Genomic DNA, 26,389 nt, shown 5'->3' on the forward strand with positions numbered 1-26,389 from the left:
ACGATCTTTTCAACTGTTTTCTGTATTTATTAAGCACACATTAAATAAGGCTCAAGACGAAAATACGGCGTAGATACGAATAATATCTATGCTGATCACATAACAGTTACACTTATTGTTACACTTATTGTTAATCTCTTAGCAGTATAGGTTTCTTAATTTTAGATAATATACACTTAAAATATTTCTCCAGACACTTCCATTTCTTCATCGTTTGCTTCAACTTCCATATCATGTCCTTCAAACTGCAATTCTTCGAAATCCATTTTTTACTTTAATGATGAAACCGCGGTGTTGCACTAACGCGTCTAAATCAATTAGACGTTATATTCTCTACCGTCTTCTCGACCGTCTTCTATTCTTTTCCAATATATTTGATAATAGGGAAACATCCAGTTCGATTGGCGATCGGCGATTCCGATTTCGCGACGAATGGTTTCCAGGAAAAAATCTACAAACGCATATACATATATGCGGCCTCTCTCTTCACTTCATACAATGTCTCTTTTAAACATTTCATGATCATCAAAATCCCGCCACATTAGTATTTCACGACATTCATAAAATTCGAGAAACTTCCGATGCGATCGGAGATCGGCGATTCCGATTTCCCGACGGATCTGATATCTCGTTACATCGACGGTCCGCGGATCCCCATTCCTCACGAACGGATCGTTGATTTTCACGATCGGTTTCCCTTCAGGATAGAACACTGGTTTGCAAAGTTTTGCGTACTCGCTCATATCGGTGGGCTTTGATATACAGCTCTTAAGATGGCGAACCAATTGTTGTATAAACCGCACTATCAAGTATGCCAACCGACTCTTACTTTTAGTCCTCGACTACTGAGCGTACAATCATATTCATCCTTCTACATCTCACAATTGTCACATCGTTTTTTATCATATCTAATTTCATCTCAGCATCCATACAATTGCGCCTTCCGAAAAATCTGCGATGTGCAGTTTTGCACGTGTGCAATGATGTCACCGCAAAACATATTCTTGAAAACGATATCGCGCCATTGACTTTCAGTGATTTGATCTGTAAAACAGCTATCAAACAGCTAAAAACAGCTATCAAACAGCTCTTGAACAGCTATCAAACAACTAAAACAGATATCTGTATTACTGCGACCTGTATAACTGCTAATGAACCGCTATCAAATTTCTTTTAAACAACTAAAAACAGCTTTTAAACAGCTATCAAACAACTAAAACAGTTATCTGTATAACAGCGATCTGTATAACTGCTATTGAACCGCTATCAAACTTCTTTTAAACAACTAAAAACAGCTTTTAAACAGCTATCAAACAAAACAGTTATCTGTATAACAGCAATCTGTATAATTGCGATCTGTATAACTACTATTGAACCGTTATCAAACTTCTTTTAAACAACTAAAAACAGCTCTTGAACAGCTAAAACATCTATATTATACTACAAAGTATGTGGGAAAAGAAAATAAAACGTTTATATATACATATATAGTTTATTTCAAAAAATCATAATTTTTCTGGTGTCGCGACTACCAGTTAAATATTTTTAATACATTTTGCAACGCGCAATTCTTAAGAGTTTTTTTAAAAAAAAATTTTTCCATCCCAATTGTTTAAAATCCTTTTGCAGTGGAAAAGGTAAAAAACATTCGAAAACGAACCCCCCAATTTTTCTGAAAAACTTAAACGGGGTTAAAAAATTTTGAAAGAAAAAAAAAAAAAAGAAGCCCCCTAAAAAGAAAAAAAGGAAAAAACAAAAAAAAACCAAAAAAGAAAAGGGGAAAAACCTAAAAAAAGAAAAAAATTTAAACAAAAAGAAAACAAACAAAAAAAAAGGGGGGAAAAAAAAAAAAAACCGGAAAGAAGAAAGGAAAAACAAAAAGATCCTTTTTTTTTCTCTTGCCAAAATTTTTTCGGGGGAAAAAAAAAATTTAAAATTTTTAAAAAAAAAATTTTTTGGGGCCCCCTTTAAATTTTAAAATTTTGAAACGGAAAAGGTTTTTCGTTTTCCCGGAAAAAAATTTTAAAGGAAAATTTTTTTTGGGGTTAAATTTTTTTTTTTTTTAAAACCCAAAATTTTGGGGGCCCAAAAACATCCCCCCCTTTTTAGATTTTTTGGGGTTTTTTCCCGGAAAACCCTTTTCCAAGGGGGATTTTAAAAAAAGGGCCCCTTTTTTTTCCAAAAAATTTTGGAAAAACCCCAAAAGGGGGTGCACCGGCGTAAAAAAAAAAAAAATTAAAAAAAAACCCCCAAAAAAGGGAAACCCTTAAAAAAACAAAAAAAAGTTTTTTTCGAAAAACGCGCACAATATCGAAAAGGACGGCGTATTGTTTTTTCCAAAATCCGATTTTCATGGAACGGAAAAAATTTCAAAAATTTATAAAGTTTTTTTTTAAATTTTTCACATTTTTTAAAAATTTTAAAAGATCACGCGCGAGTGGGGGCCGCTCTTTTTACAAAGAGTTACCGTCAAAAATTCCCCAAACCGTTTGAGGGGGGAAAAGGGGGCGGTAACAAAGAAAAGAAAAATTTTTAAAGAACGTGTTTGCTTTTGAAACATTTTTTCTCAGTAAGCATGTGATTATTTTTCAGAACCCCAACAGTTTACACAATCAAATTAAATTTTTTATAAAAAATTAAAGCAAGATTTAACGCTTTTCATTTTTTGGGAATAAAATTTTTTGGTAAAATTTTTTTTAAAAAATTGTTTTTTTTTTCCCCATTACGCCTTTAACTTTTTTGGCAAGTTTGAAAAAAACAATTTTAACGAAAAGGTTTTTAGATCCCCAGGAAGAGTAGGGGTTTAAGGGTTTTTATGAAAAATTGTGCCGCACAAACGTCCTTTTTTTTTGCGCGGGGTTTTTTAAAAGAGTTAAATTTTCGAAACGCTGCGGAGGGGGAGGGATGCCCGAGTGTGAATCCCCAAAAATTTTTTCGAAAAAGCACCCCCTTTTTGGGGGGGCAGAATTTTTCCGATTGCCTCGGTTATTTCCAAAAAGAAAAACCCAAACAGAGGGAAATAGGTCCAGCTTTTTTTCCCCAAAAAACCAAAAAATTTTTAAAGCGGTCGTTTTTAAACCCAAAATTTTTCCCAAATACGAGGGGGTGTAGGGGGGTTTTTAAAAGAAAAAAAAAAAATTTATTTTTAAAAAAAATTTTTTCCCGCAAAAGTATATAAAAATTTGGGGGGATTTACTCATTTTGGGGGTTTTTTTCCCCACGTCCCCCAACACAGCTTACAATATCGTGTGAAGTTAAACCCATGTTTTGTGCGGGTGTATATACCCGATACAAGATTTGTTAATGGTTGAAAAAAAGAATATATTTTGGGGTTTTTAAAATTTATGGGGGGGGGAATGGATTTTGTCTTAAGGGAAAAATAACCATTTTACAAATGTTAGTCACCCGAGAAAAACCCCTTTCCGGGGCACTTTTTTGTCACTTTTTTTTTTGGGTTTGAACGTGGGTTATATTTTTTATTTTTTACTTTCTTTAAAAATAAATTTCGAAAAACCATCCCAAAAGATAAAAATTTTTGCATTGCGCGCCCTTTTTTTTAAAATAGTCCCCCGACTTTGCGGGGCTTGGATCATATTTCCCCAAACCCCCTTTTACCTTGTAAAAAATTTAGACTTTTTACTTGGGGGGTTCCCCCAATCCTTTGAGGCTCCTCCATTCCCCCCAGCTGGGGCCCTTTATTGCAAACACCCCTTTTGCACAAAAAAGATATTTTGGCTGCAGGGTAATCGTGTGGGTGGATACGGGGCCCAGGCATCTGCGTTCTAAAAAAACGGGGGTCCCCCTTTTTTCTTCGGAACCCTTTTTCCCTTCCCTTTTTTAAGCCCCCCCCCTTTTTCCCCACACGTCAAAGTTCCCCTTGGCCATGGCAGGACGAGTCGGGGAAACCGCCGTCAGGGTCAGGTCTCATCCGCGAACCCCCTCCGCTCTCACCCGAAGAATTTTGGAAGGAAACCACCCGGGGAATAAAAAAAAAATGTCCACTTTTTTTTGAAAATTTTTTTGGGGCCCCAAAAATTTCCCCCCCGGAAAAAATTCTTTTTTTAAAGACTTTCTTTTTACGCCCCTCTTTTCATCGCTGAAGTAGGTCCCGCGCATCCGCGTTGCAACCTAAATTATAGAGACTCGTACGTTATTCCTGTGTTCTTTCACAATCTGTCCGGTTACGATGCCCACTTTATTATCAAAGATATCGCCAACAGCTTCGAGGGTAGAATCGATTTATTACCGCTCACCAAAGAGTTGTACATATCGTTCACGAAGTATGTAAGGGAAGGCGTTAACTGGGGAAACTGCGCGAAATTGCGATTTGTGGATTCGTTTAAATTTCTCAGCACCAGTCTCGAGAGATTGGCGTCGTATCTCGATAAGGGCAAGCTGAAAATCATGCGTTCGGAATTTTCAGAACTAAGCGAAAGCGATTTCGACCTGCTCACACGTAAAGGTGTATTTCCGTACGAGTACGTCGACGGCTTCGATAAGTTGCTGGTGACGGAATTACCGCCGCGCGAGGACTTTTACAGTTCGTTGACCGGCGAAACCGCGAGCGAGAGCGATTACGAGCACGCGCGGAACGTCTGGGGTTGTTTTCGCGTGAGAAATCTCGGCGAGTACAGCGATCTGTATCTCAAAACGGACGTGCTTCTCCTAGCGGATATCTTCGAAAATTTTCGCGACACCTGTATCGACACTTACGGACTGGATCCCGCGCATTACTACACCCTACCGGGATACACGTGGGACGCGATGCTGAAGTACACGGGGGTGCGATTCGAATTGCTCACCGATATTGACATGGTAATGTTCGTGGAGCGCGGTATCCGCGGCGGTCTGAGTCAATGCTCCAACAGGTACGCGCGAGCTAACAACAAATACTTGCAATCGCACGACTCTTCGCAACCGTCGACGTATCTCATGTACTTTGACGTGAACAATCTGTACGGTTGGGCGATGTGCGAACCGTTGCCGTACGCGGACTTTCAATGGGTCGACGACGCGAATTGGACTCCGCTATCGGTTACATCTTGGAAGTCGACCTTGCGTACCCGCATGAAATCCACGACGCTCACGCTGACCTTCCGTTCTGCCCGACGCGCGATAAGCCTCCCGGAAAACGGTGCAATAAACTCCTCGCCACTCTGCGCGATAAATCGCGCTACGTGCTGCATTACCGTAATCTACAGCAATGCGTGCGATACGGATTGTGCGTCACGAAGATTCACCGCGCGCTTCGATTCGCGCAATCTCCGTGGCTTCGGGGATACATAGAGCTTAATACGGGATTCAGAGCTCGCGCCAGCAACGATTTCGAGAAAGAAATGTACAAATTAATGAACAATGCGGTATTCGGCAAGACCATGGAAAACGTACGAGATCACGTAGACGTGCGTCTCGTGACGCGTTGGGATGGGAGATACGGCGCGGAGGCGATAATCGCGAAACCGAATTTTCACAGTCGAACCGTCTTCGCGGAGAATCTGATCGCCGTCGAGTTGCGCAACCCATCTACGTCGGTATGTGCATTCTCGAGATATCCAAGACGCGCGTTTACGATTTTCATTACGATTACATGGTGCCGCTGCATCGCGAAAGGTGTAAGATAATGTACACGGACACCGACAGTCTCATATATTTTATCGAGTGCGACGACGCGTACGAGGATATGAAACGCGACATCGCGAGATTCGACACAAGCGGCTATCCCAAGGACAACAAGTATCGCATGCCGCGCGTCAACAAGAAAATACCCGGTTTGATGAAGGACGAGAACGACGGCGCGGTGATGACGGAATTCGTTGGACTGAGGTCGAAAATGTACGCCTTGAGGGTCGAGGAAAAGAGCGACACGAAGAAAATAAAGGGCATCAAGAGAAACGTGGTCGCGAGAACGATAACGTTCGACGATTACGTGTGTTGTCTGAACGACGCGATAGGGCAGTTTAGGCGTCAGTCGTGTATTCGTTCGACTGCACACGAGGTACACACCGTGTCCGAGTTGTCAGCCCGTACGAAGACAAGCGATACGTCGTTCCCGAGTCGTACTACACTCTACCGTGGGGGCATTACAAGATACAGCCGTGAAAAGGACCTTTTTTAATAAAGAATATACAACAGTCAACAGCCCTTTTTTCCTCTGAGTAAACTGACGATACAATTGCGCGAGGATTCGCTTATCGCTCGGCGGATGTCAATAGGGCAGCATATAACTCTGGAAATAGCTTTGAAAGATAACCGCGATTGACCTAGAGGGGGAATTCGGAATGGCCCGCCCTCTCGCGCCGGGCGAGAGTGGTGGCGCCCCTCGCTTCCCCCCACTATCCTGAGTTAGAAAAGCGGATTTAGAATCAGGCTTACGTGACGGTGGGTCGGGGACAAGAAGCGGAACGCGTGGGGGCTGCCATAAGCGGTGGGCGAGGGGATGGCGTCGGCAGACGGGGCCGCCCGCGATTGACTTAGAGGGGGGAATTCGGAATGGCCCGCCCTCTCGCGCCGGGCGAGAGTGGTGGCGCCCCTCGCTTCCCCCCACTATCCTGAGTTAGAAAAGCAGCGGCGGGGCGGCCCCCGTCTGCCGACGCCATCCCCTCGCCCACCGCTTATGGCAGCCCCCACGCGTTCCGCTTCCTGCCCCCGACCCACCGTCACGTAAGCCTGATTCTGAATCCCCTATAGTATGCCTACTCATGTGTAAATAATAAAATTTTTATTTATCTTTTACGTAAAAATTATTTTTATTATTTATTAGGATGTATACTCACCGATCGCAAAAGTATTTCCGACCACGGTGCCTGTTGATTTGCGAGCTCACGAGGCGAGATAGGTTCTTAATCCATGCAAAATGTCCCACGTTGTCGCCATGCACGTACAGCAGATTTACGTGTTTGTCCATCTTTCGGTCAGTAACACGTATTGGCAAGATAGCAAGTTTCTTGTTTTTTTTCTCGATGTTGTACACGTTGATGGAGATGTTGTTGTGATTTTCAAATTTTTTAATTTGATTCAACGTCATTGGAAACTCAATGCCCGTAAAATTTAGCACCGACGTGTAATGTGGGTACGACGATTCCCGTTCTGCATTTCTTTGGGCTGGATGCAGAGTAGCCACCACTGACCATGTGAAACATGCATTGTCTATTGATTGCACGCTTATCACCGCTCTCTTCAATTTAATTTTTCGCGGTATTTCTACAAATCACATGTTATTACACGATCTTTTTTCTAACACAATTTGTTGTACTCACGACTTCCAATTCTCGACTACTGAGCGTATTCCCCAGATTCGTCATTTTATATCCTACTAATGATGCATCGTTTGCTTTTTTATCCAAAAATGTTCATCATCATCAAATCATTGCGAGACACGTATGTTCTTGAAAACGATATCATACCATTGACTTTCGGTGATTTGATCTGTATAATTGCAGCAGCCATACATCGGTGCTATTTGCAAAATTTGCAGTTTTGCACGTGTTCGATGAAATCATCGCGAGACATGTCGCGACATGTTCTTGAAAACAATATCGCTCCATTGACTTATGCAAAATTGCAAAATTTGCAGTGTATGCACACCATGCACTAAAACAGAAAAAACAATACGCGATGCTCTAGTGGGAACGAGAGGAAAAGGCAATAGAAAAAGTATATAATGTTGCGCCCGTGCCGTGACACCCGTTACCCGTGGGCTGAACTTGGCTGCGCTCTGCGGAAGCTTCGAGTCGAAGCGCGTCCCTTGACAACGGGACATAATTAATTTATTGATTTATTGATTTTCGGAATGACTGTGTGATTTTGTTCTTGAACAGCTGGACCGTTCGGACGTGTTCACGAGCTCTATTGTAAAAACTATATTTGCTGATTAAACCAGTTATCTTCCATCCGAGAGTACTTATTCCCGGCAACGGGATTGCGCGCCGCGTTCGCGAGTGTGCGTGCGCGAGTGAGTGAGCAGCGAACGCGCGGACGAGCGCAACATTTTGGGGGCTCGTCCGGGATATGAACCCGGGACCTCTCGCGATAAATCAATAAATTAATTACGTCCCGTTGTCAAGGGACGCGCTTCGACTCGAAGCTTCCGCAGAGCGCAGCCAAGTTCAGCCCACGGGTAACGGGTGTCACGGCACGGGCGCAACAATAAGAAAGAATGAAGCGATTCAAAATCACAGTCTGTGATTTGAAAGTTTACGCGTCGGTACATCGATTGGAAAAAAGTATAGCGAGATGACAATAATTCCGATATGGATCGCGCGTTAACGGACGACAGTGATTACTTCAGCGATGAAGAAAATGGTCGTAAAGAAGTCATTGAAAGAATTGTGTCGCGTGAGGAAATCGTTGCACTAAATTTACATACAAAAGAGTGCGTACTATTTTTTTATTATTCAACGGGTGGTGCACTTGCACTATGTCGTTCATGCATGAGAGCTGTATCGAGCTTCGTCGGATGAGACTCTGACCCTGTCGGCGGTCGCGCGACTCGTCCTGCCATGGCGCAAGCGAAGCTCAACGCGCTGGAGAAATCTGGCGGCGGCATTAAAGAGAAGGATAAGGATTCCGAGGAAAAGAAAGGTCCCACTGTTGTGCCAGAATGCGCAGTATGCCTGCAGCCTTGTATCCATCCAGCACGATTACCCTGCAGCCATATATACTGCTATCTGTGCGTAAAGGGTGTCGCTAATCAGAGCAAGCGGTGTCCGATGTGTCGTCAAGAGATCCCACCGGATTTTCTCGAGAGACCTTAGCTGGTGGAAGTGGAGGAGCCTCAGAAGAAGTCGGAACATCCCGAGAAAGAGTACCAATGGTTTTACGAAGGTCGAAATGGTTGGTGGAAATATGATTCGAGGACAAGCAATGATCTGGAGACTATTTACAAACTAGGGGACGCGCAATGCAAACTTTTGATCTGTGGCATGCTTTACGTAATTGACTTTGAAAAAAATGTCAATATAGAAAATACAACCCACGTTACAAACGTAATATCAAACGTGACAGAAAAGTTTCTCCGTGCAGCGGTGTCTCGGGTGTACAATAACATTTGTAAAATGGATTATTTGTCCGTTAAGATCGAAGATCCACTTCCAAACCCATATTTAACAACATACTCAACTATATTCATTGGTTTCATACAGCATTATACAAATACTTGATATCGGGTATACACATGCATGCACAATCATGTTCAACATTGCACACGATATTGTTCAGCGTGTGATTGAGTCACGTGCGAGAAACAGCACAATGAGTAAGTATTGCCAATTTTCGTATATACTTGTGCAAAAAAAAACTTTTATAAACATAATTGTATTTTTTCAGTTTTGATAAACCCCGCTACACGCCTCGTATTTTGGGAAAGTGATTTGCCTTGACATCGACTGCATATAAATTTTTGGATGATGTTGGAATCAACGCTGGACCTATGTCCTCTGTGGATATACTTATTGGCGATAACCGAGGCAATCGGATAATTCTGCCTCATGCAATGTGGGTGACATTCATCGAAAAACGTGCAGGTATTCAGCGACTCGTGCAGTCGCCGGCACCATCATCGCTAGCGTTTCGAGATTTGGAAGTCGTTAAAAATACGCGACGCAGATATTGTAAAATTGACGTCGTGCGGCACCAGCTTGTACATAAAACCGTCAACCGTACTCTTTCTGTTCGAACTAGAACATTGCGTTGAAAATGTGTATTTTCAACTATGCCAAAATGTTCATGGCGTAAGTAAAAAATTTAAACAATTTATAACAATTTTACGCTAAAATTGTATTACCAATAAATGTAATGCAGTTAAAATCTTGCGTGAATTTTATGATAAGAATTCAATTATTGATTGTGTGAACTGTTAGCGTATGCTGCAAATAATATTATACACGATGCATTACATGAGAAATAAATGTATACTAAATGCATATCACTGTATCTAAAATTATCTTTCCTTCTGTTTACCCGGTTTACCGTTCCCTTGTCCACCGTCAGCGGTTTAGAATTATAGAGCGGTAACTCTCGATAAGAATGCGCGTGACGCACTCGTCGCGCGATCATTAAACGTTTAACTTAACGTGAAACGTTTAACGTAAAACTTTATATAAACTCTGAATTTTATCCGTACAATGACATGAATCTGGATTTTGGCAAAAATCAATACGCCGTCCTTTTCGATATGTGTGCGCGTTTTCGTAAAGCTTATTACTGATAAGACTGCTTCGATACGCTTTGCACCGTGGTTACATTCCTGACAAAAGGACCTTTTGTAATCATTGATTGCTCGCGACAAAACGAATCTGTCAAGAGCGCCACTGTAGATGTGCGAATAGAATTTGACTGCAAAAAGAATGTACCGGCAAATACTGCCGCCTATTGTCTCATCTTGCATGATCGCGTAATCAAATATTGTCCGTTGTCAAACGTAGTGCTCAAAATCATGTAAATTGCAATATCAGCAGATATTGCAATATAAGAGACACTGATGTACCGCGATAAGATACAGATTGCTCCATCGTTTCGACATGATTGTACCGACGTTTATCGATCTGCAAAGATTTACCGTCGGGATGAAATTTGTCGTGAAAGAGGTGGCGGTTTTGAGAAACGGGACCGTTTTGGCACATTACATTTTTACGTGTCCCATGCCATGGAGTTTCCTCATGAAATCCGACAAGTCATGCGCTTTCTGGTTGATTGCAAATCACCATGGATTAAGATGGGAGGATGGAAACATGCAGTACAGCATGGCGAAACATCTAATTACATCGGCCGCATTTGGAGAGGGCGACGAGACGTCGACTCTTGTGTACGTCAAGGGATGCCAGAAACGAGAATGGCTGGTGGATCTGCTTGAGAATAAAGCGAGAAAACATCTTAAGATTGAGACTTTGGATGCAGATTACGAAGATATCGAATCTTTAAATAATCTAGATGTTACTAATACTGTAAGATGCGGAAAACATGTTAAGAATTGCGCATTACAAAATGTATTAAAAATATTTAACTGGTGGTCGCGACACCTGAAAAAATTATGATTTTTTTTAAATAAATTATATATGTTTATATAAACGTTTTATTTCTTTTTCTCACATACTTTGTAGTATAATATAGATGTTTTAGTTATTCAAGAGCTGTTTTTAGTTGTTTAAAATAAGTTTGATAGCGGTTCAATAGCAGTTATACAGATCGCAGTTATACAGATCGCTGTTATACAGATAACTGTTATATAGATAACTGTTTTAGTTGTTTGATAGCTGTATTTAGCTGTTCAAGAGCTGCTTTTAGCTGTTTTTTTAGTTGTTTTTAGTTGTTTGATAGCTGTTCAAGAGCTGTTTGATAGCTGTTTTTAGCTGTTCAAGAGCTGTTTTTAGCTGTTTTTTAATTGTTTTCAGTTGTTTGATGGCTGTTTTTAGCTGTTTTCAGCTGTTTCATAGCGGTTCAAGAGCTGTTTTAATTGTTTGATAGCTGTTTCATAGCGGTTCAATACCTGTTTGATAGCTGTTTGATTGCGGTTCAATAGCTGTTTTACAGATCAAATCACTGAAAGTCAATGGCGTGATATCGTTTTCGAGAATATGTCTCGCGGTGACTTCATCGCACATGTGCAAAACTGCACATCGCAGATTTTTCGGAGGTGCAATTGTATGGATGCTGAGATGAAATTAGATATGATAAACAAACGATGGGATAATAGTGTGATGTAGAAGGATGAATTTGAAGGTACGCTCAGTATTCGAGGACTAGAAGTGAGAATCGGTTGGTGTGCTTGATCGTGCGGTTTATACAACAATTGGTTCGCCATCTTAAGAGCTGTATATCAAAGCCCATCGATATGAGCGAGTACGCAAAACTTTGCAAACCGATACGTAATTTTAAATTTAAGATTGTGAAAATTAGCGAACCGCAGATGAGAAACTGTAGCAGATTGTATAAGAGGAAAGTCGACGTAGTGCGATATCTATTCCGTCGCGAGATCGGAATCGCCAATCTCCGATCGCATCAAGATTTTCTCGATCTCCAAATAAATTGGTTCATCCTCGTAAGAGAAACGTTCTCTTTTTATCAAGATGGAAATATATGTGCCTGAAGAAATGGAAGTGTCTGGAAAAATATTTTAAGTGTATATTATCTAAAATTAAGAAACATATACTGCTAAGAGATTAACAATAAGTGTAACAATAAGTGTAACAATAAGTGTAACAATAAAAAGACAATCAATGTTGTGTCACACACACACAGGGCGGAAAGTGACTCAAGAGCCGGGGGTTTCAGGTTGAAATCAAGCGGTGGTAAGCAATTTTTTTATTTGTAGTTTATGCATAATTTCTGAACGAGAACGCGAACGAGAAGACGCGCGCGAACGGGGGCCGGGAGCGAGCGCGCAAAGGAGAGATAACGCGAGCGGGAGCGTGCCGTGTGACGTCACGCAGACTCCGCGGCGCGGCGAAACGCGGACCCCCTCGCCCCACTACGCGGCGAAAAGGCGGTCGCCCCGCGGCAAAAACGCGGACCCCTCGCCCCGCGACGCCGGAAAACGTGGACCCCCTCGCCCCGCGGCGCCGAAAAACGCGGTCGCCCCGCGGCGCCGGAAAACGCGGTCGCCCCGCGGTGCCGGAAAACGTGGTTCCTTCCTCCCCCCGCAGCGCACGAAACACGCGGACCCCTTCGCCCCGCGGCGCACGAAAAACACGGCGCCCGAAAAACGCGGTTTCTCCCTCCCCCACCCCCCGCGGCGCACAAAAAACGCGGTTCACCCCCCGCCCACAGTTCCCTTCCTGCCCGCCCGCGGTTCCCTCCGCGCCCCTCACCCCCACTCAGATCCCCGGATCAGAACGTCCGCAGCTTACCTACTTCCCTCGCCCCGCGGCGCCGGAAAACGCGGACCCCCTCGCCCCGCGGCGCCGGAAAACACGGCTCCCGAAAAACGCGGTTTCCCCCTCCTCCTCCCCTTCCCCCCCGCGGCGCACGAAAAAAGCGGTTCCCTCCTCTGCCCGCCCACGGTTCCCCTCCTGCCCGCCTGCGGTTCCCCCCCGCCCCCTCACCACCCCTCGCCCTCGGTATGTGGTCCGAAACTCCCGTAGCTTACCTACTTACGTGATTTGTATATATATATGTGTGTGTGTGTGTATGTGTGAGTAATTAAAAAAAAATAATTTTTTATAAATTGATTTTTTTTCAGTGGATGATAGACGTCCCGGGCACGAGACAATTACATATCGACCCGATACACCATCCAGAGATGCAATTACACGGGGAGACATTTCTGATGGTCTTTTGCCCATTGGAGGTTAGTATATTCATTATTAATAGCATATATAATTTTTTTTAAAGTATATACAATTTTTTAATAATTTTTTCTTTTTCTCCCGACTGCTGCCAACCTTCGGTTGGCGAAGACAAGGGAGTATGCGTTTCACGGAGGCCGAATCTTTGTTACTTTAGTTCTCGATAACTACAACGTACTTTGATATGTGCTTCCGTATATAAGTTTCTTATTGATCAAGCAGGGTTTATAGCGTATAATTATCATTAATCGTTGAGTTAATAAAAAAGCGAAAAAACGATATATTACATTTATATGTTCTCTTATTGGCTATCGACTGAGTTACAGAGGAAATTGATTAACCAATGACATGCATCCACATGGGGAATTTTAGTGAGATTTTAGTTGCCTCTATGGGCTTCGGCAGAATGTATAGCTTTTCTATTCATCGCTGCACGCTCATTGGATATCGCGCGGCGTGCACGATGTTATCGCGCGCGCTGGCTGCTTTATTGCTCACATGTCATATTTGGCCGGTAGTTAGAGGTTAGGTTTGTTTATACAAGTTTAATCTTCACAAAATTAAATAAAAATATAATAAATAGTGTGATAAACAGTAATACACTGCCTAATACAAGTTTGTTTATTGAATCATTTCCTCGGAAATACCATGTGGTATCAGGTATCTTATATGTGTGTATACATACAGGGTGTCAAGTAATAATTAAGCGGATCACTGCTCGTGATGGGCAGCTAGAGCGGGTAAAACTGAATCGAAGTCTTACTGTTTTGTAAGTATTTCAATAATTAATAATAAAATAATTAATAAAGATACGCGAATCAAGATGCGTTTGTACGATTCGACGAGAAGGATCAAGCAGTCAAATGTTTACGTTGCTATTAGGCCGCGACGAGACATTGGGAGGAACGCTAATGTTTATAGCAAAAATTATTAACTATACATAAGTGACACTCATTGTCATTATTGTTTATAAAGCACTCCTCTCTCATAATATTTCGCTATGCACATAGTAACGTAAACGTTGGGCTGCTCCTTCTCGGCAAATCGTGTGGATGCACACTGATTAATTCTCTTATCTTTATTAATTAATTTCTCATTAATTATTGAGAAACTTACAGTACGACAAAAAACGTTTAATTTGATCAGTTTAATTCGCTCTTCCTGTCCACGAGAAATGGTCCGCTTATTATTACCTAATACCCTATATATACATAGTTATATAATTGTAAATTTATTATATATATAAATAAAAATTATTAAAAATGTTAAAAAGATAGAGAAAATTACTTAAGTCATAATTAATCTCATACTATTGTGTATAAGATTTAGATTATGCCTAGTACCTATATTTTCAACTATTTATATGTATATTATAAAATATGTTTCAGCATAGCATAGAAATATATGTATTGCTTTTAAAAATATAAAATAAATAAATAAATAATTTGTATTTTTATGTTAATTAATAAATAATTAAAATCTCGCAACAGCAGCAAAAAAATAAGTAAACAAAAATTATAATAATATAAAATAGAAAAATCTAAAAATTAATTAGTAAAAAACAGATTTAAAAAACTGAAAATTAAAAACTTAAAAAATTTAATAAAAAGGCAGAAAACAAATTAACAAACAAATTAAAAAGACTCGACTGCTGCCTAACCAGATTAAAAATTAAATGCAGAAAATAAATAAATTTAATTAAAAAAATTAAAAACAAAACAATTTAAATAAAAATTAGAAACAAAAAATTAAACAATAAATTGTTTTTAAACAAAAATTTAAACAAAAATTGTTTTAAAAAGAAAAACTTCCGACTGCTGCCTAACTAGGTTAAATTAAATGCAAAAAATAAAAATTAAAAATTAATTAGTAAATGAAAACACTTATACAAAAAATTTAATTACTAAAATTTAAAATAAAATTTAAAAACAAAAAATTAATTTTAAAAAACAAAAAGTTTAAAAACAAAAACATACAACAATAAATTTAGCCAAAAACAGGTTTAAAAGTTAATTAGTAAATAAATTTAATCAAAAACAGGTTTAGTAGTTATACTAGGTGGGTTCTAACTCGGGAGCTCCGAGGGGGGGTGAGGAAGGGGGGTGAGAGAGGGGTGGGAGGGTATCGGATTACGCGGGGGGTGAGGGGGTGAGGGAGGGGGGGGGTATTGGATTACGCGGGGGGGTGAAGAGGTGAGAGAGGGGGGTATCAAATTGCGAGGGGTGGCGATGGAGGGGGGTATCGGATTTCGCGGGGACGAGAGGGAGGACGGGTGTCGGGTTACACAGGGGTATCGGATTTCGCGGGGGTGAGGGGGAGGGGGGTGTCGGGTTACACAGGGGTATCAAATTTCGCGGGGGTGAGGGGGAAAGGGGGTATCGGGTTACACAGGGGAATCTGATTACGAGGGGAAGGGGTGACCTTGGCATACCACCGGGATGACTCACCTGGATGACTCACCGGGATGACTCACCCGCGCCGCTGGTCCGCGCCGCTGGTCCGCGCCGTTGGTCCGCGCGGTGAGAGGGGAGGGGGTCCGCGTTCGCGTTCGCAGTCGCGCCGCGGGTCCGCGGGGGCCGCGTAGAGGTCCGCGGTTGCGCCGCGGGGTCTGTCGGGTCGCAGGGGCCTCGTTCGCAACGACGCCGCTAGGCGGCGTACAATGGGTAAGACTAAGTCAATAGCGCATTGCGTAGGGAGCGTGTTTTGTCGATGACGCATCGAACCTGTCGGGACATGTTCGTCGTAAACAACATTTTTCTAAGAAAAAAGGGGTGTTATCTCGTAGACTAAACAATTTCGCGCTATTTTTTACGACGCAGTACGTAAAAAACAAAAGAAGAAATGACGTCATCGGGACGATAATCAACCCGATAACGCATCGAACCTGTTGAAACATGTTTGTCGTAAACAACATTTTTAAGGAAAAGGGGGAGGTGTTATCGCGTAAACTAAACAATTTCGCGCTATATTTTACGACGCAGTACGTAAAAAACAAAGGAAAAAAATGACGTCATCGGGACGATGATCGACCCGATAACGCATCAAACCTGTTGGAACATGTTTGTCGAAAACAACATTTGATAAAATATAGGTAGGGATGGACATGCACGCAAAGAAATTATTACATCGTTCATTAGTTGTAAAAAAAGCCTGTTTATTTAACTCTTTTTTTACATAATATATATTACATACTAAAAAACTAAAGCTGCGAGCTCACAATCGACGATCTGATTCATATTGAACGCATCGCTAGCGTATATTACATTCGACGCTTTCTTGGGATCCTTCACAGTGGACGCAATATCGGAGAACTGCGTAAACTTTGCATCGACCGTCGCAAGTATTCTGATCAAACGATCGAATCTCGCATCGATGCACCGATCGAGATCGAACATACGATGCATCGTCGATTCGGTCATTCTCAAGCATACGTTTGCAGATTCGAGACGTATGAGTTTGATGTTATTAACCGTACAAACTCTCACCGTTAGCGGTCCAACGTTTATAAAACTATGGATATCTTTGAAGTCATTGCGAAAGAAATTCTGAATATTTTGTCGTTGCTCGTATAGTGCCTTCTACGTTTCGAGAGACAACAGCAGTTCCTTTCCTCGGCGAGGATCTCCAACGGAGATCTCCACGTAGCTCGGTGGACCCACGTTGATACCAATCTCGAGGAATTTGTATTCCGTAGCTGTCAGCGCGTATCGTCTGCTGAGTATACGAACCGCGCGACGATCCAACGAAATGCTGTATAAAATAAATGAAATTAGTTTAATTTATCGTAAGTATTACAATTTGCTAAGATATAAAAACTGGGGTAGGCTCTATCTATTTTTTTATCTTAAACGAAACTTACCTATTACATTTCTTCTCATACGTTTGAGTTTTAACGTCGTGAATCGGCACGTAATAATTTATGGTATTCATGCGTTTTGCACCGTTGTTACTGCTGCTGCTGCTGCTATTGCATCCTTCAAAAGAGAACATTTTCGCTCTCTAGACTCTGAGAAGTTGACCGTCAGTACAAACAATCGCGACAAGACTGATCATATAAATCGATTAAAGGAAAAGAGGCAGTAAGAGCCGGCGCGGTAAATAGGGCGCAAGTTATATATATTTCTTATCGTCAATACATAAAAATAAAAAATTCGCGAACGTTTCGACCATTTTTTGTGGTCATCTTCAGCGCAATAAATTAGAAACGTGTAAATTAGAAACTATATTGTAACGCGGTCATTGGGTTATTGTATACTCGCACGTTGCACGTTCCTTTTTCCATGCGGTCATTCCGGTGTGTGTGCGCTACTCCATAGGCAAGCAACCTTGAGTCTCTCCCAATTTGGAAGGCTAGGAGGACTATGCTGATGCATTTGATACTTCATTATATGTTACACGATACCTGCGTACATACGGAGCGACACACTGATTTACGGTTCACATCGATATAAAACTGAAGTTATTTACAATGAAATCGTGAACGGTATAGCGCACAAAACGGTAGACAACAGACGCAAGTTATCTTGACATTGTTTCGAGAGATAATACTTGATCGTAGAACGGTACAGCGCACAGATAACGGACTCAAACTGTCTCGACAATGTTTCAAGAGGTAATGACCGATCTAATATGTTTCGTCTGCCTCGAGGTTAAAAGATCGATGTATAAGAATTCAGTGACAAACAAATAGCGGTAATGCCAGTTGAGAGATCGATGTATAAGAATATTCGTTGCAAAACAAATAACGGTAATGCCAGTCAAAGACCTTGTAACACGGTAATCTATGTATAATACAGATTCACAATAATATAATAAATAAAGCGTGAAACGCGGGGCTCTCAAATTTTTGGGAGCCCCTCGATCACGTCAAGATAGCTCTCGGGCAGATCCTCGGTGTCTGTCTGCATATTCAGGCCATTTTTCTGCCTTTTAACGTATATCATTTCAGATATCGACCGTTTACTAGCATATAGTTCACTGTCCAAAATTTCCACCGCATTCCACTTGAATTCATGATCGAACTCTAATCTGTGCTCTGTGATTACCGAGCGACCGGCTGTGTTTCTCCTTATGTGGGCTTGATGTTCTTTGCAGTTACCTACCAGTCTGACCCACATACGAAGCATCACAGCCACCACAATTAATCTTATATACGACGTTGTTGTGTGTAAATTTCGGAAGGGCGTCTTTATGTGTTTTAATGCAATTCTGCATTTTATTCAGGCTATAATATGATAGCCTTAACTTGTGATTTTTTAAGATGTTTCTATATTGGTCATTAATATGCGGAATATACGGTATCGTGAAAAAGGACGCCGCCTCTTCAGGTTGCACCTCAGGAGATCTATCTGTCTCAAAACGCACTCTGTTAATGAGAAACTTAATGCGCTCGTGGAAAATTCTAAAAATGAAATCCAGCGGGTAGCAGTTGTTAAGTAAAATTTGTACAGCTAATTCTAAATTCTTTGAATGGAACGATGGGTGAGACAACAAAAATCATCATATGAAAATGATCATATAAAATTAATCGAGTATACGCGACAATTCCCAAAGTAATGATGTGGTGGGGGAAAGGGAGAGGGGGAAATAATGTTTATAGAACTGCGCAGTGGATTTTTTTTAGGAGAGGGGGAAGTAAAGCCTACTCTAACGGTGATGATTGGAGAGGGGAAGGGGAGTAAGAAATAAAACATTATAAAAAGTTATATATAATTTATTTATTAAAAAAAGATCGCAAATCTTTATGGCGTCGCGCGCGACCACCAGTTAAATAGTTTTATTACATTTTGTAACGCGCAATTCTTTTAATGTTTTCCGCATCGCATAGTATTGGTATCATTTAGTTTATTCAAAGAATCGATATCTTCGTAATGCGCATCCAGAGTCTCGACGATTAAGTTTTTTCGCGCATAATTCTCCAGCAGATCGACCAGCCATTCCCGTTTTTGGCATCCCTTGACGTACACAAGAGTCGGCATCTCGTCGTCATCGTCTTCTTTTTCTTCTTTTTTGTCTTCTTCTATACCAAGCACGGCCGATGTAATCAGGCGTTTCACCATACTGTACGGCACGTTTTCGTCTTCTCATCGTAATCCATGGTGATTGCGAATAAACCAGGTAGCGCACGATTTGTCAAATTTTGTGAGGAGATTCCACGGCATGAGGTAATTAAAGATGTGATGCGTCAGAACGCAGCCTTTTCTCAGCACCGCCACCTCTTTCATGACAAATTTCATCCCGACGAGGAATCCTTGCAGGTCCACGAACGTTGGTATGGACATGACGAGATTTCTTTATCTTTCTCTCGCTCGTCGATGCGTCAATCGAGAAAAATGACGCGCAATTCTGCAAACCGTCTCGCGACACTCTGATTTATACTTCCCCCCCTCACTTTCCCCTCTCAATAATTGTATCGGAGATTGATGGAAAGAGAGAGAAAATATTTACGTCGACGTTGCCGCAAATATTCAGACTATTTTGCGCACCACGTTCGTCAACGGGTTGTACTCAATCACGCGGTCGTGTATAATGAGACAGTACGCGGAGGTATTCGGCGGTACGTTCTCCATGCAGTCGAATTCTAGTTTAACTTCCACGGTGGCGTTTTTGACGGATTCGTTTTGGCAATCGATGATCACAAACGGACCGTTACGTAGAAAAGTCGAAACGGTGAGACTCGCGCAACTCTCTGTCGGCGCCTTTGATGTTAGTGTTGTCCAAAATGGAGTGCTCATGCGCGAAATAAGTAAGCGCCCACTAGCACCAACTGAACGGCCACGTTCAGGCAGACACAACTGTTAAGTGTCGTCTTATCGACACGCTACGCTGATTCGTTGGATCTAAAAGTATAAGAGCCAATCACGTGCTATTGAGCGGTTTTACGCGCCTAACGTCTTTCTCTGAACTTCTTTCTCAATTGCTCTTCCTTTCTCCGCTCTCATTCCACTTTTACATGAAATTAATCAGAATTTAATAAAAATAATGAAGATAAATATTTATTATGTATCTATTAAAAATAAGGAAAAAAATTCAAAAATGAGAAAAAATAAAATTATATAAATGTGATTGCAGATTGAATAATATAAATGTATTGAGGTAAATTATTAGAAAATATAATGTTATATAACATATATTGAACAACCAAAGAGCAAAATATAATATTTTATACATTATACTTATAAGAATACAATTATAATTATAAAATATTTAATTTAAAATAGTTTTATTAGATTAAATAAAATAAACAAATAATTTTTAATTATGCATCCAAAATAAAAATAAGATACGCTATATTAATGCTTAATTTAAAATGCAATAAATGAAATTTTAATTTTAATACGACGATATGTTTCCGGATAGCACGGAGAATTGAAAAGGAATTTTTTTTAAATTCTTGATTTAAAAAATTTTTAAAGTACTTTTTCCGTATATTATTTCTGTCCCAAAAGAACTCTTAAAAGTTCAAAAGAAATTCTTTTTTATGTCACCAATTCTGAGTTCTTCTTCAGATACAAAAAAATCACTTTTCTACTCCATAAAAATTCGTAATATATTCGTAATATATTCGAAATTATGTTTAGGTAGTATTCTAATAAAGCTCTATCTAAGCGCTATTTCGAATGCATTGCAATTTCTTATAGAATATAAAAATAATTCCTTTGTATTTGAAGGATAAGAAATGTATATACTAATCCATTTTATGTTCTCTCTGATGCAGAAACTGTTTTCGGATAGATTATGAAAGATTCTTTCTTATCCGATGTTACAGACAGAATATTAGGATTATAAACACTGAAATTAGAAATATAAATATAAGAAAATATAAATAGAAGTATCCATGACTCCTTTATCGATTAATGATTATATTACTAAATTGGTATACAGATTTGAAATATAGTATCATTAATTGTTATAACAAACAATTCGTATAATATAAAGCGACATATTTATCGTACATACAGACATGCAAAATAAAATTTTATATGCAAAATAATCAATGTATAACCTAATATGATATATTATAAAAATATATAAGTGTCCCCGAAAGAGTGGTCGAGTAACGATTCGAAATTCTACAACCATATTGTTACTTCGCAGAAGCAGCGACGATCGTTGTATTTCGGAATTTGGACGCGCTTCCGCGCGTTCCGTTAATGCTTCATCGAATGAGAGTCTATATGTACTTCGATAGATATGCATCAATCAATTGGCAGTAAATGGCTTATATAAAATGTGTCTGGATAGAATAATGGACATATGTATTATATTATCTCGATGATTCCCATACGCCGGATTGAGAGCATTGCGTTTATAAAATTTCTCCTAAGAGCCGTTCTGATCCGAGTAAGCAAAAGTCCACATACAAAAATTCACATACAAATTGCTACACCATGGATTTAATAGCACTTTGATATTCTTATTAAGATAGCAGATACAATGAAAGAATCTATGGATAGATTTGAATATATTCTGTCTATAGACCGGGAGCCAGCGACAAAAAACGTGTATGATCGGCACCACGACGAAACTTTTTGGGACGATAGCCGGTGTCATGTGAAACACGAAAGTGCAAATATGGCGGCCTGGAGGTGTCGCCTTTGCGCAGCGTAATTTTTTGAATGTGTTAAAAAAAACTGTGTTTTGGGGGAATAAGTACCAATTTAATTCTTGTTTTATATTATTTATTTGTGAGCAAAAGTACGCGGGCAGTATGCGCCATACCGATGCCGCGTCGCAAACAGTCCGCCATACTGATAAGAACATGTCGTTTTTTTAATGCGATGTTGAATTTCGTATACCAAGCTAATTTTTTGTGGAGAACTAAATTTTAATTGTTTATCAACGAATATGAACATGCCATACCGTTTCGGCGTCTCTGAGTACTCGCCATACTGACGCAAAGACGTCATTTTTTTCACTAGTGCATGTATCTTAGGCATCAGTATGGCGGTTTATTTTTATAAAGATTACGCTAAAACGTGACAAGTGGTGCACCGCCATACTGATAGTGAGTACCTAAAGTGGTGCCATACTGAACAAAATTTTTTTTTTTACTAGTTTCATAATAATATTGGTAAGCGTTAGAAAATCGTTCGATAACACAGGTCGACACGCAAAATAATTCAAGCATCGGAATACGTACGTTTAAAGATATTTAAAATTTTATGTCCGCCATTTTAAATATATTAAAAATTTTATGTCCGTTATTTTAAATCCGCCATTTTGAATTTTTAAATTTCGACATTAGATTCGTAATCAGCGACCACAAAAACAATAAATAGCAAAATTAAAATTCATAAGTAAGTGTGCCACTGTGCACGGCTATGTAAGTGCAAGTAGAATGCGCGCGCACTTGAAAAAGTTATGCTACATGAAAATTTATGATTGATTCAGGGTCTTTTCGATTTGATTCTTTTAGCTGAAGGTTCAAGCTTCAATTTAAGCCTAGTTAGAGACTTCTAGCATCTTAGCTTCACTTTCTACATGTCATCAAAAACGGGCAAAAACAGGGTTTTTTGAGCCTTTGAGTCCGTTTTCCTCAAAATCTCGACGTGATGGGCAATTTTCGAGGCCAGATTCGTGTTCAGCGGTGAAAAATCTATAAGATAAGCCTATTCCGATGCTTGAATCAGAAAAAGTCATTTTTTGTCGACCAGTGTAATATGTTATGCGTTCGCGTAAATGAGTCACGGTCGGTCTCACTCCGCGTATACTTGGCGCGAGACACTACCGTGTCTCTTGATATTGATGAAAAAGTGAAGTAAGTAAATTTGCAAGTTTGCAAGACTAATCAAGAATGTTTTATTAAAAAAAATAAAATACAGTATTCAGTATATAATACAAAGGTTCTTTTAATCATCCTCATTAGATGTTTCGTCTCCATCACTTTCTGCATCTGACTCTACGTTGTAGTCAAATTTATCTAAATCCGTGGCTTCATTGATTTTACTGTCATCTAGTATTTCTTTCTCTTCATTAGAATCTTCATCTATGTCCTCGTCAAAGCTCAAAGTTTCTGTAAATTTAATGAATCAGTGATATTGATTTATGTAATTATTGAGTGAATGTCAAAGTAACAGTGTTAAGTATTATTTTAAACTTTAATTAACATTTTTTAATAGTTTTTCCAACGGTTTTTTTTTAATTGTATAAAATGTAGGTACTGCCATCTAAGAGTTAATGTGACATTTCCAAATAATAGGAAAATATCTTTTTATATTTACTTTCGTCTTCAATTGATTGATCATTGTCCTGTTGCTCTGTCTCTTCATCGTTCAGATTTTCAATCACTATTTCATTGATTGTAGTTGGCATTGCTTTACCGTTGAACCAATGGAAACTGTAAGTACCTTCCGACAATTTCCAACCGTAACTATCAGGATTACCAAAAGTTGACGGAAACTGTAAATGTGCATTGCACCAAATGTTGTTAACGTACAGAACTCTCATCAACTGTTGAAATAATTCTGCTTTGCATGGTGGTATGAGAGTGGCATCAAAATTCTTTATGCTTTTTTCGAATGACTGATTACTGTTCTTCATACTGTATGATTTCAAAAATAGAGCCAATCTCATTTCATTCACGTCGTTTATATGCTGGTGTCCATAGAATCTACAAAAATTTACCATATTCTGTACCGAGTACTATCAAACTTGTTTTTTATGCATATTATATATAGAAAAAAACGTACCTGCAGACGAATTCCTCCAGCAAACTGAAGCTTTTCTCACGTTCTTTGAACATGTTGATGAAAGCGTCCTGATATTTCTTATTCGCTAGAAGTATTTGGAAAGGTTTCTTTTTCCCTTTGCGATAGAACGCTGGGGTATAATCGCATCCGGTTATTGCATGAAGGCCTGCCAAAGATCGGCACATTTTGTCGTCTAATTCATCATGTATTTTATTGACATTGATATATCTTTGTGTGTTTCCTGAAACATAGTAACGATTTAAAATTATTAGCAGTTATAATAATGAGCAACAATTATTTACATACAGATTAGTGTTGACAACTTTGAATACCTGTGCCAAAATGCAACCAAATATGCAACTGGGTTTTCAAGTTACACATGTTTGCTAACATAATGACAAGCACATCTGTATCGGAGCATTGAATAACGACATTAGACTCCGATTGAACTTGACACAAATGGTAAATTATTTTTGTGTCGGCTTCTTCATGGCCGCAACAAGACAATTTTTCTTCAACTGTTCTTATGACATGTCTGTTTTCTACAATATATTTGTAGCATTTGTCAAAGTTAACATATACAATTTTTCGTCCTATTATGTCAACCGCATCGTCGCTCATCCAGTGTTCGAGCAGAAACTTGACTAATGCCGTTTTGAACTTATCATTTCGCAATTCAGAACTGAATTTGCTAGGTCTAACTTGCTCACTACCGTGTATCAAAAAATTGCTGGAGAAACTGTCTCTCAACGCACGCTCCGTTGCCTTTATCGATGGTTCTCTATATTCGTCGAATGCAATTACTACTTCAGAAACGTGACCAGAACAAACTGTGGACAGATATTTTAATGACACATTCCCAAAAGTCGCTGGAACTTGCTTCATTGCGTGGAATAAGAAAAATCCATCAACAACCCGCGAAAAAACGATTTAATATGAATATAACTAAAATCATATTAAATCATATTAAATTTGGGTAAAATTCAAATTAATTTCAGATTTTATATTAAAATTATATTTGTTTAAATACAGTTTTAATTTGCACTTATTAAAATCAGTTATGTAGATTAAATATGATCCACAATAAAATAGGGCTTTAATTAAAATTTAATTAGATCACTTATGTGGATCATATAACACTTCGAATCAAATATGGTTTTAATTTGTATTTAATAAGATAACTTATGTGGATTATATATGATCCAGAACCATACATGATGCAGAATATTTATATATAAGACTTTAATAAAAAGTTAATGTGTTCTGTATGCGACTTTTACTCGATTCAATTGCGGCTTTAACCCGAAGGGCCTAGCGGTGTAAGCATGTGAAATCGGCCTTTGATCATATAAAGCTGACATTAATGTCACAAGTTAGTACCAATATGATAAAACTTTCCACCAAATATTATTTAAAAAAATTCATTTTTTTAGAAGTTATGCAGGGAGAAAGTAAAATAAAGAAATATATTTTTCTCGAAAACCGCTTGATTGATCTTGATGAAAAAAATATATGTTATGTAGACTAATAAAACTAATTAACAAAAAAAAAAAGTCAAAAATGTTGGCAAAAAAAAAAGAACAAAAAAAAATATTTGAATTTTTAAATATTTTTTTTTAGGGTGATATTTTCGAGGTACCCCTTTGAAATTATTTTTACGAAAATTTCTCTTAAAATGTCCACTATAACATATATTTTTTTCAATTTTTTTTAAATGGTGGAACATAGTTAAAAATACGAAAATCGTAAGCGTCGCGTCACTCCGGCGCACAGTGCAGTGCCATTCCGCGTTGCGGGTGTTCGATGTAACTTTACTAGCACATATGTACGTCTGCAATTAGCCTATAATATGTATACTTTTTAATTTTTATAGTTTTCAGAGTTTACCACGTGGAGGTTGCACACGGTTTTAAACTCCTTATTGGGGTGCTTTTTTAACGGAGTCCCTTCGCCTCTTACTACGTTTCCGTAAAATCGGGGTGTTTTTTTAACGTGAGTCTCCTCGCCTTTCACTACGTTTCCATAAAATCAGGGTGCTTTTTTAACGTGAGTCCCTTCGCCTCTCACTACGTTTCCGTAAAATCGGGGTGTTTTTTTAACGTGAGTGGTTTTCGAGAAAAATACATTTCTTTATTTTACTTTCTCCCTGCATAACTTCTAAAAAAGTGGATTTTTTAAAATAATGTTTGGTGGAAAGTTTTATCATATTGGTACTAACTTGTAACATTAATGTCAGCTCTGTATGATCAAGGGCCAATTTCACATGCTTATTCCGCTAGGCCCTTTGGTTTTAATTTGATTCTTATTAAAACGTAATTTTGTTTAAATAATGTTTAAATAATATTTGCGGTAAAATTTGTTTCTTTATTTGTCGAACTTAACATGTAAAATATTTGATTCTGTTCGGGCGCCGATCCG

At 39.3% G+C, this 26,389-nt stretch overlaps 2 protein-coding genes and 2 pseudogenes across 2 annotated transcripts; 2 read left to right on the top strand and 2 right to left on the bottom strand.

The window, feature by feature from the left end:
• Nucleotides 1-3,883: 3,883 nt before the first annotated feature.
• LOC143906113 (uncharacterized) lies at nucleotides 3,884-7,874 on the top strand. The gene is made up of 5 exons (XM_077421914.1): nucleotides 3,884-3,921; nucleotides 4,140-5,034; nucleotides 5,202-5,531; nucleotides 5,660-5,995; nucleotides 7,818-7,874. Exons 1-5 carry the CDS (start codon nucleotides 3,884-3,886, stop codon nucleotides 7,872-7,874), a joined length of 1,656 nt encoding a protein of 551 aa, XP_077278040.1.
• A 312-nt stretch (nucleotides 7,875-8,186) lies between these two features.
• LOC143906223 (E3 ubiquitin-protein ligase rnf146-like) lies at nucleotides 8,187-9,043 on the top strand (annotated as a pseudogene).
• Nucleotides 9,044-16,463: 7,420 nt separating this feature from the next.
• Nucleotides 16,464-17,270, bottom strand: LOC143906114 (uncharacterized; annotated as a pseudogene).
• A 5,687-nt stretch (nucleotides 17,271-22,957) lies between these two features.
• LOC143906194 (uncharacterized) lies at nucleotides 22,958-25,446 on the bottom strand. The gene is made up of 4 exons (XM_077422078.1): nucleotides 24,304-25,446; nucleotides 23,972-24,212; nucleotides 23,504-23,892; nucleotides 22,958-23,295 (listed from the first exon to the last, which is right to left on the bottom strand). The coding sequence occupies exons 1-4, from the start codon at nucleotides 24,854-24,856 to the stop codon at nucleotides 23,132-23,134; spliced, it is 1,347 nt and encodes a 448-aa protein (XP_077278204.1). The 5' UTR covers nucleotides 24,857-25,446; the 3' UTR covers nucleotides 22,958-23,131.
• Between the last annotated feature and the right edge of the window lie 943 nt (nucleotides 25,447-26,389).

Source organism: Temnothorax americanus, unplaced genomic scaffold (assembly GCF_048541705.1).
Source record: "Temnothorax americanus isolate GAGA-0224 unplaced genomic scaffold, ASM4854170v1 Scaffold7, whole genome shotgun sequence".
Lineage (NCBI taxonomy): Eukaryota > Metazoa > Arthropoda > Insecta > Hymenoptera > Formicidae > Temnothorax > Temnothorax americanus.

Bases quoted from the DNA above. Each gene is read 5' to 3' on its own strand.
- LOC143906113 (XM_077421914.1), top strand. From the start codon at position 3,884: ATGGCAGGACGAGTCGGGGAAACCGCCGTCAGGGTCAG. The intron at 5,035-5,201 runs GTTACATCTTGG...CGTAATCTACAG, and splicing joins CGAATTGGACTCCGCTATCG to CAATGCGTGCGATACGGATT. The intron at 5,532-5,659 runs GTATGTGCATTC...TATTTTATCGAG, and splicing joins TGCGCAACCCATCTACGTCG to TGCGACGACGCGTACGAGGA.
- LOC143906194 (XM_077422078.1), bottom strand. From the start codon at position 24,856: ATGAAGCAAGTTCCAGCGACTTTTGGGAATGTGTCATTAAAATATCTG. The intron at 23,893-23,971 runs GTACGTTTTTTT...AAATTTTTGTAG, and splicing joins CTGGAGGAATTCGTCTGCAG to ATTCTATGGACACCAGCATA. The intron at 23,296-23,503 runs GTAAATATAAAA...TTAAATTTACAG, and splicing joins TCAATCAATTGAAGACGAAA to AAACTTTGAGCTTTGACGAG.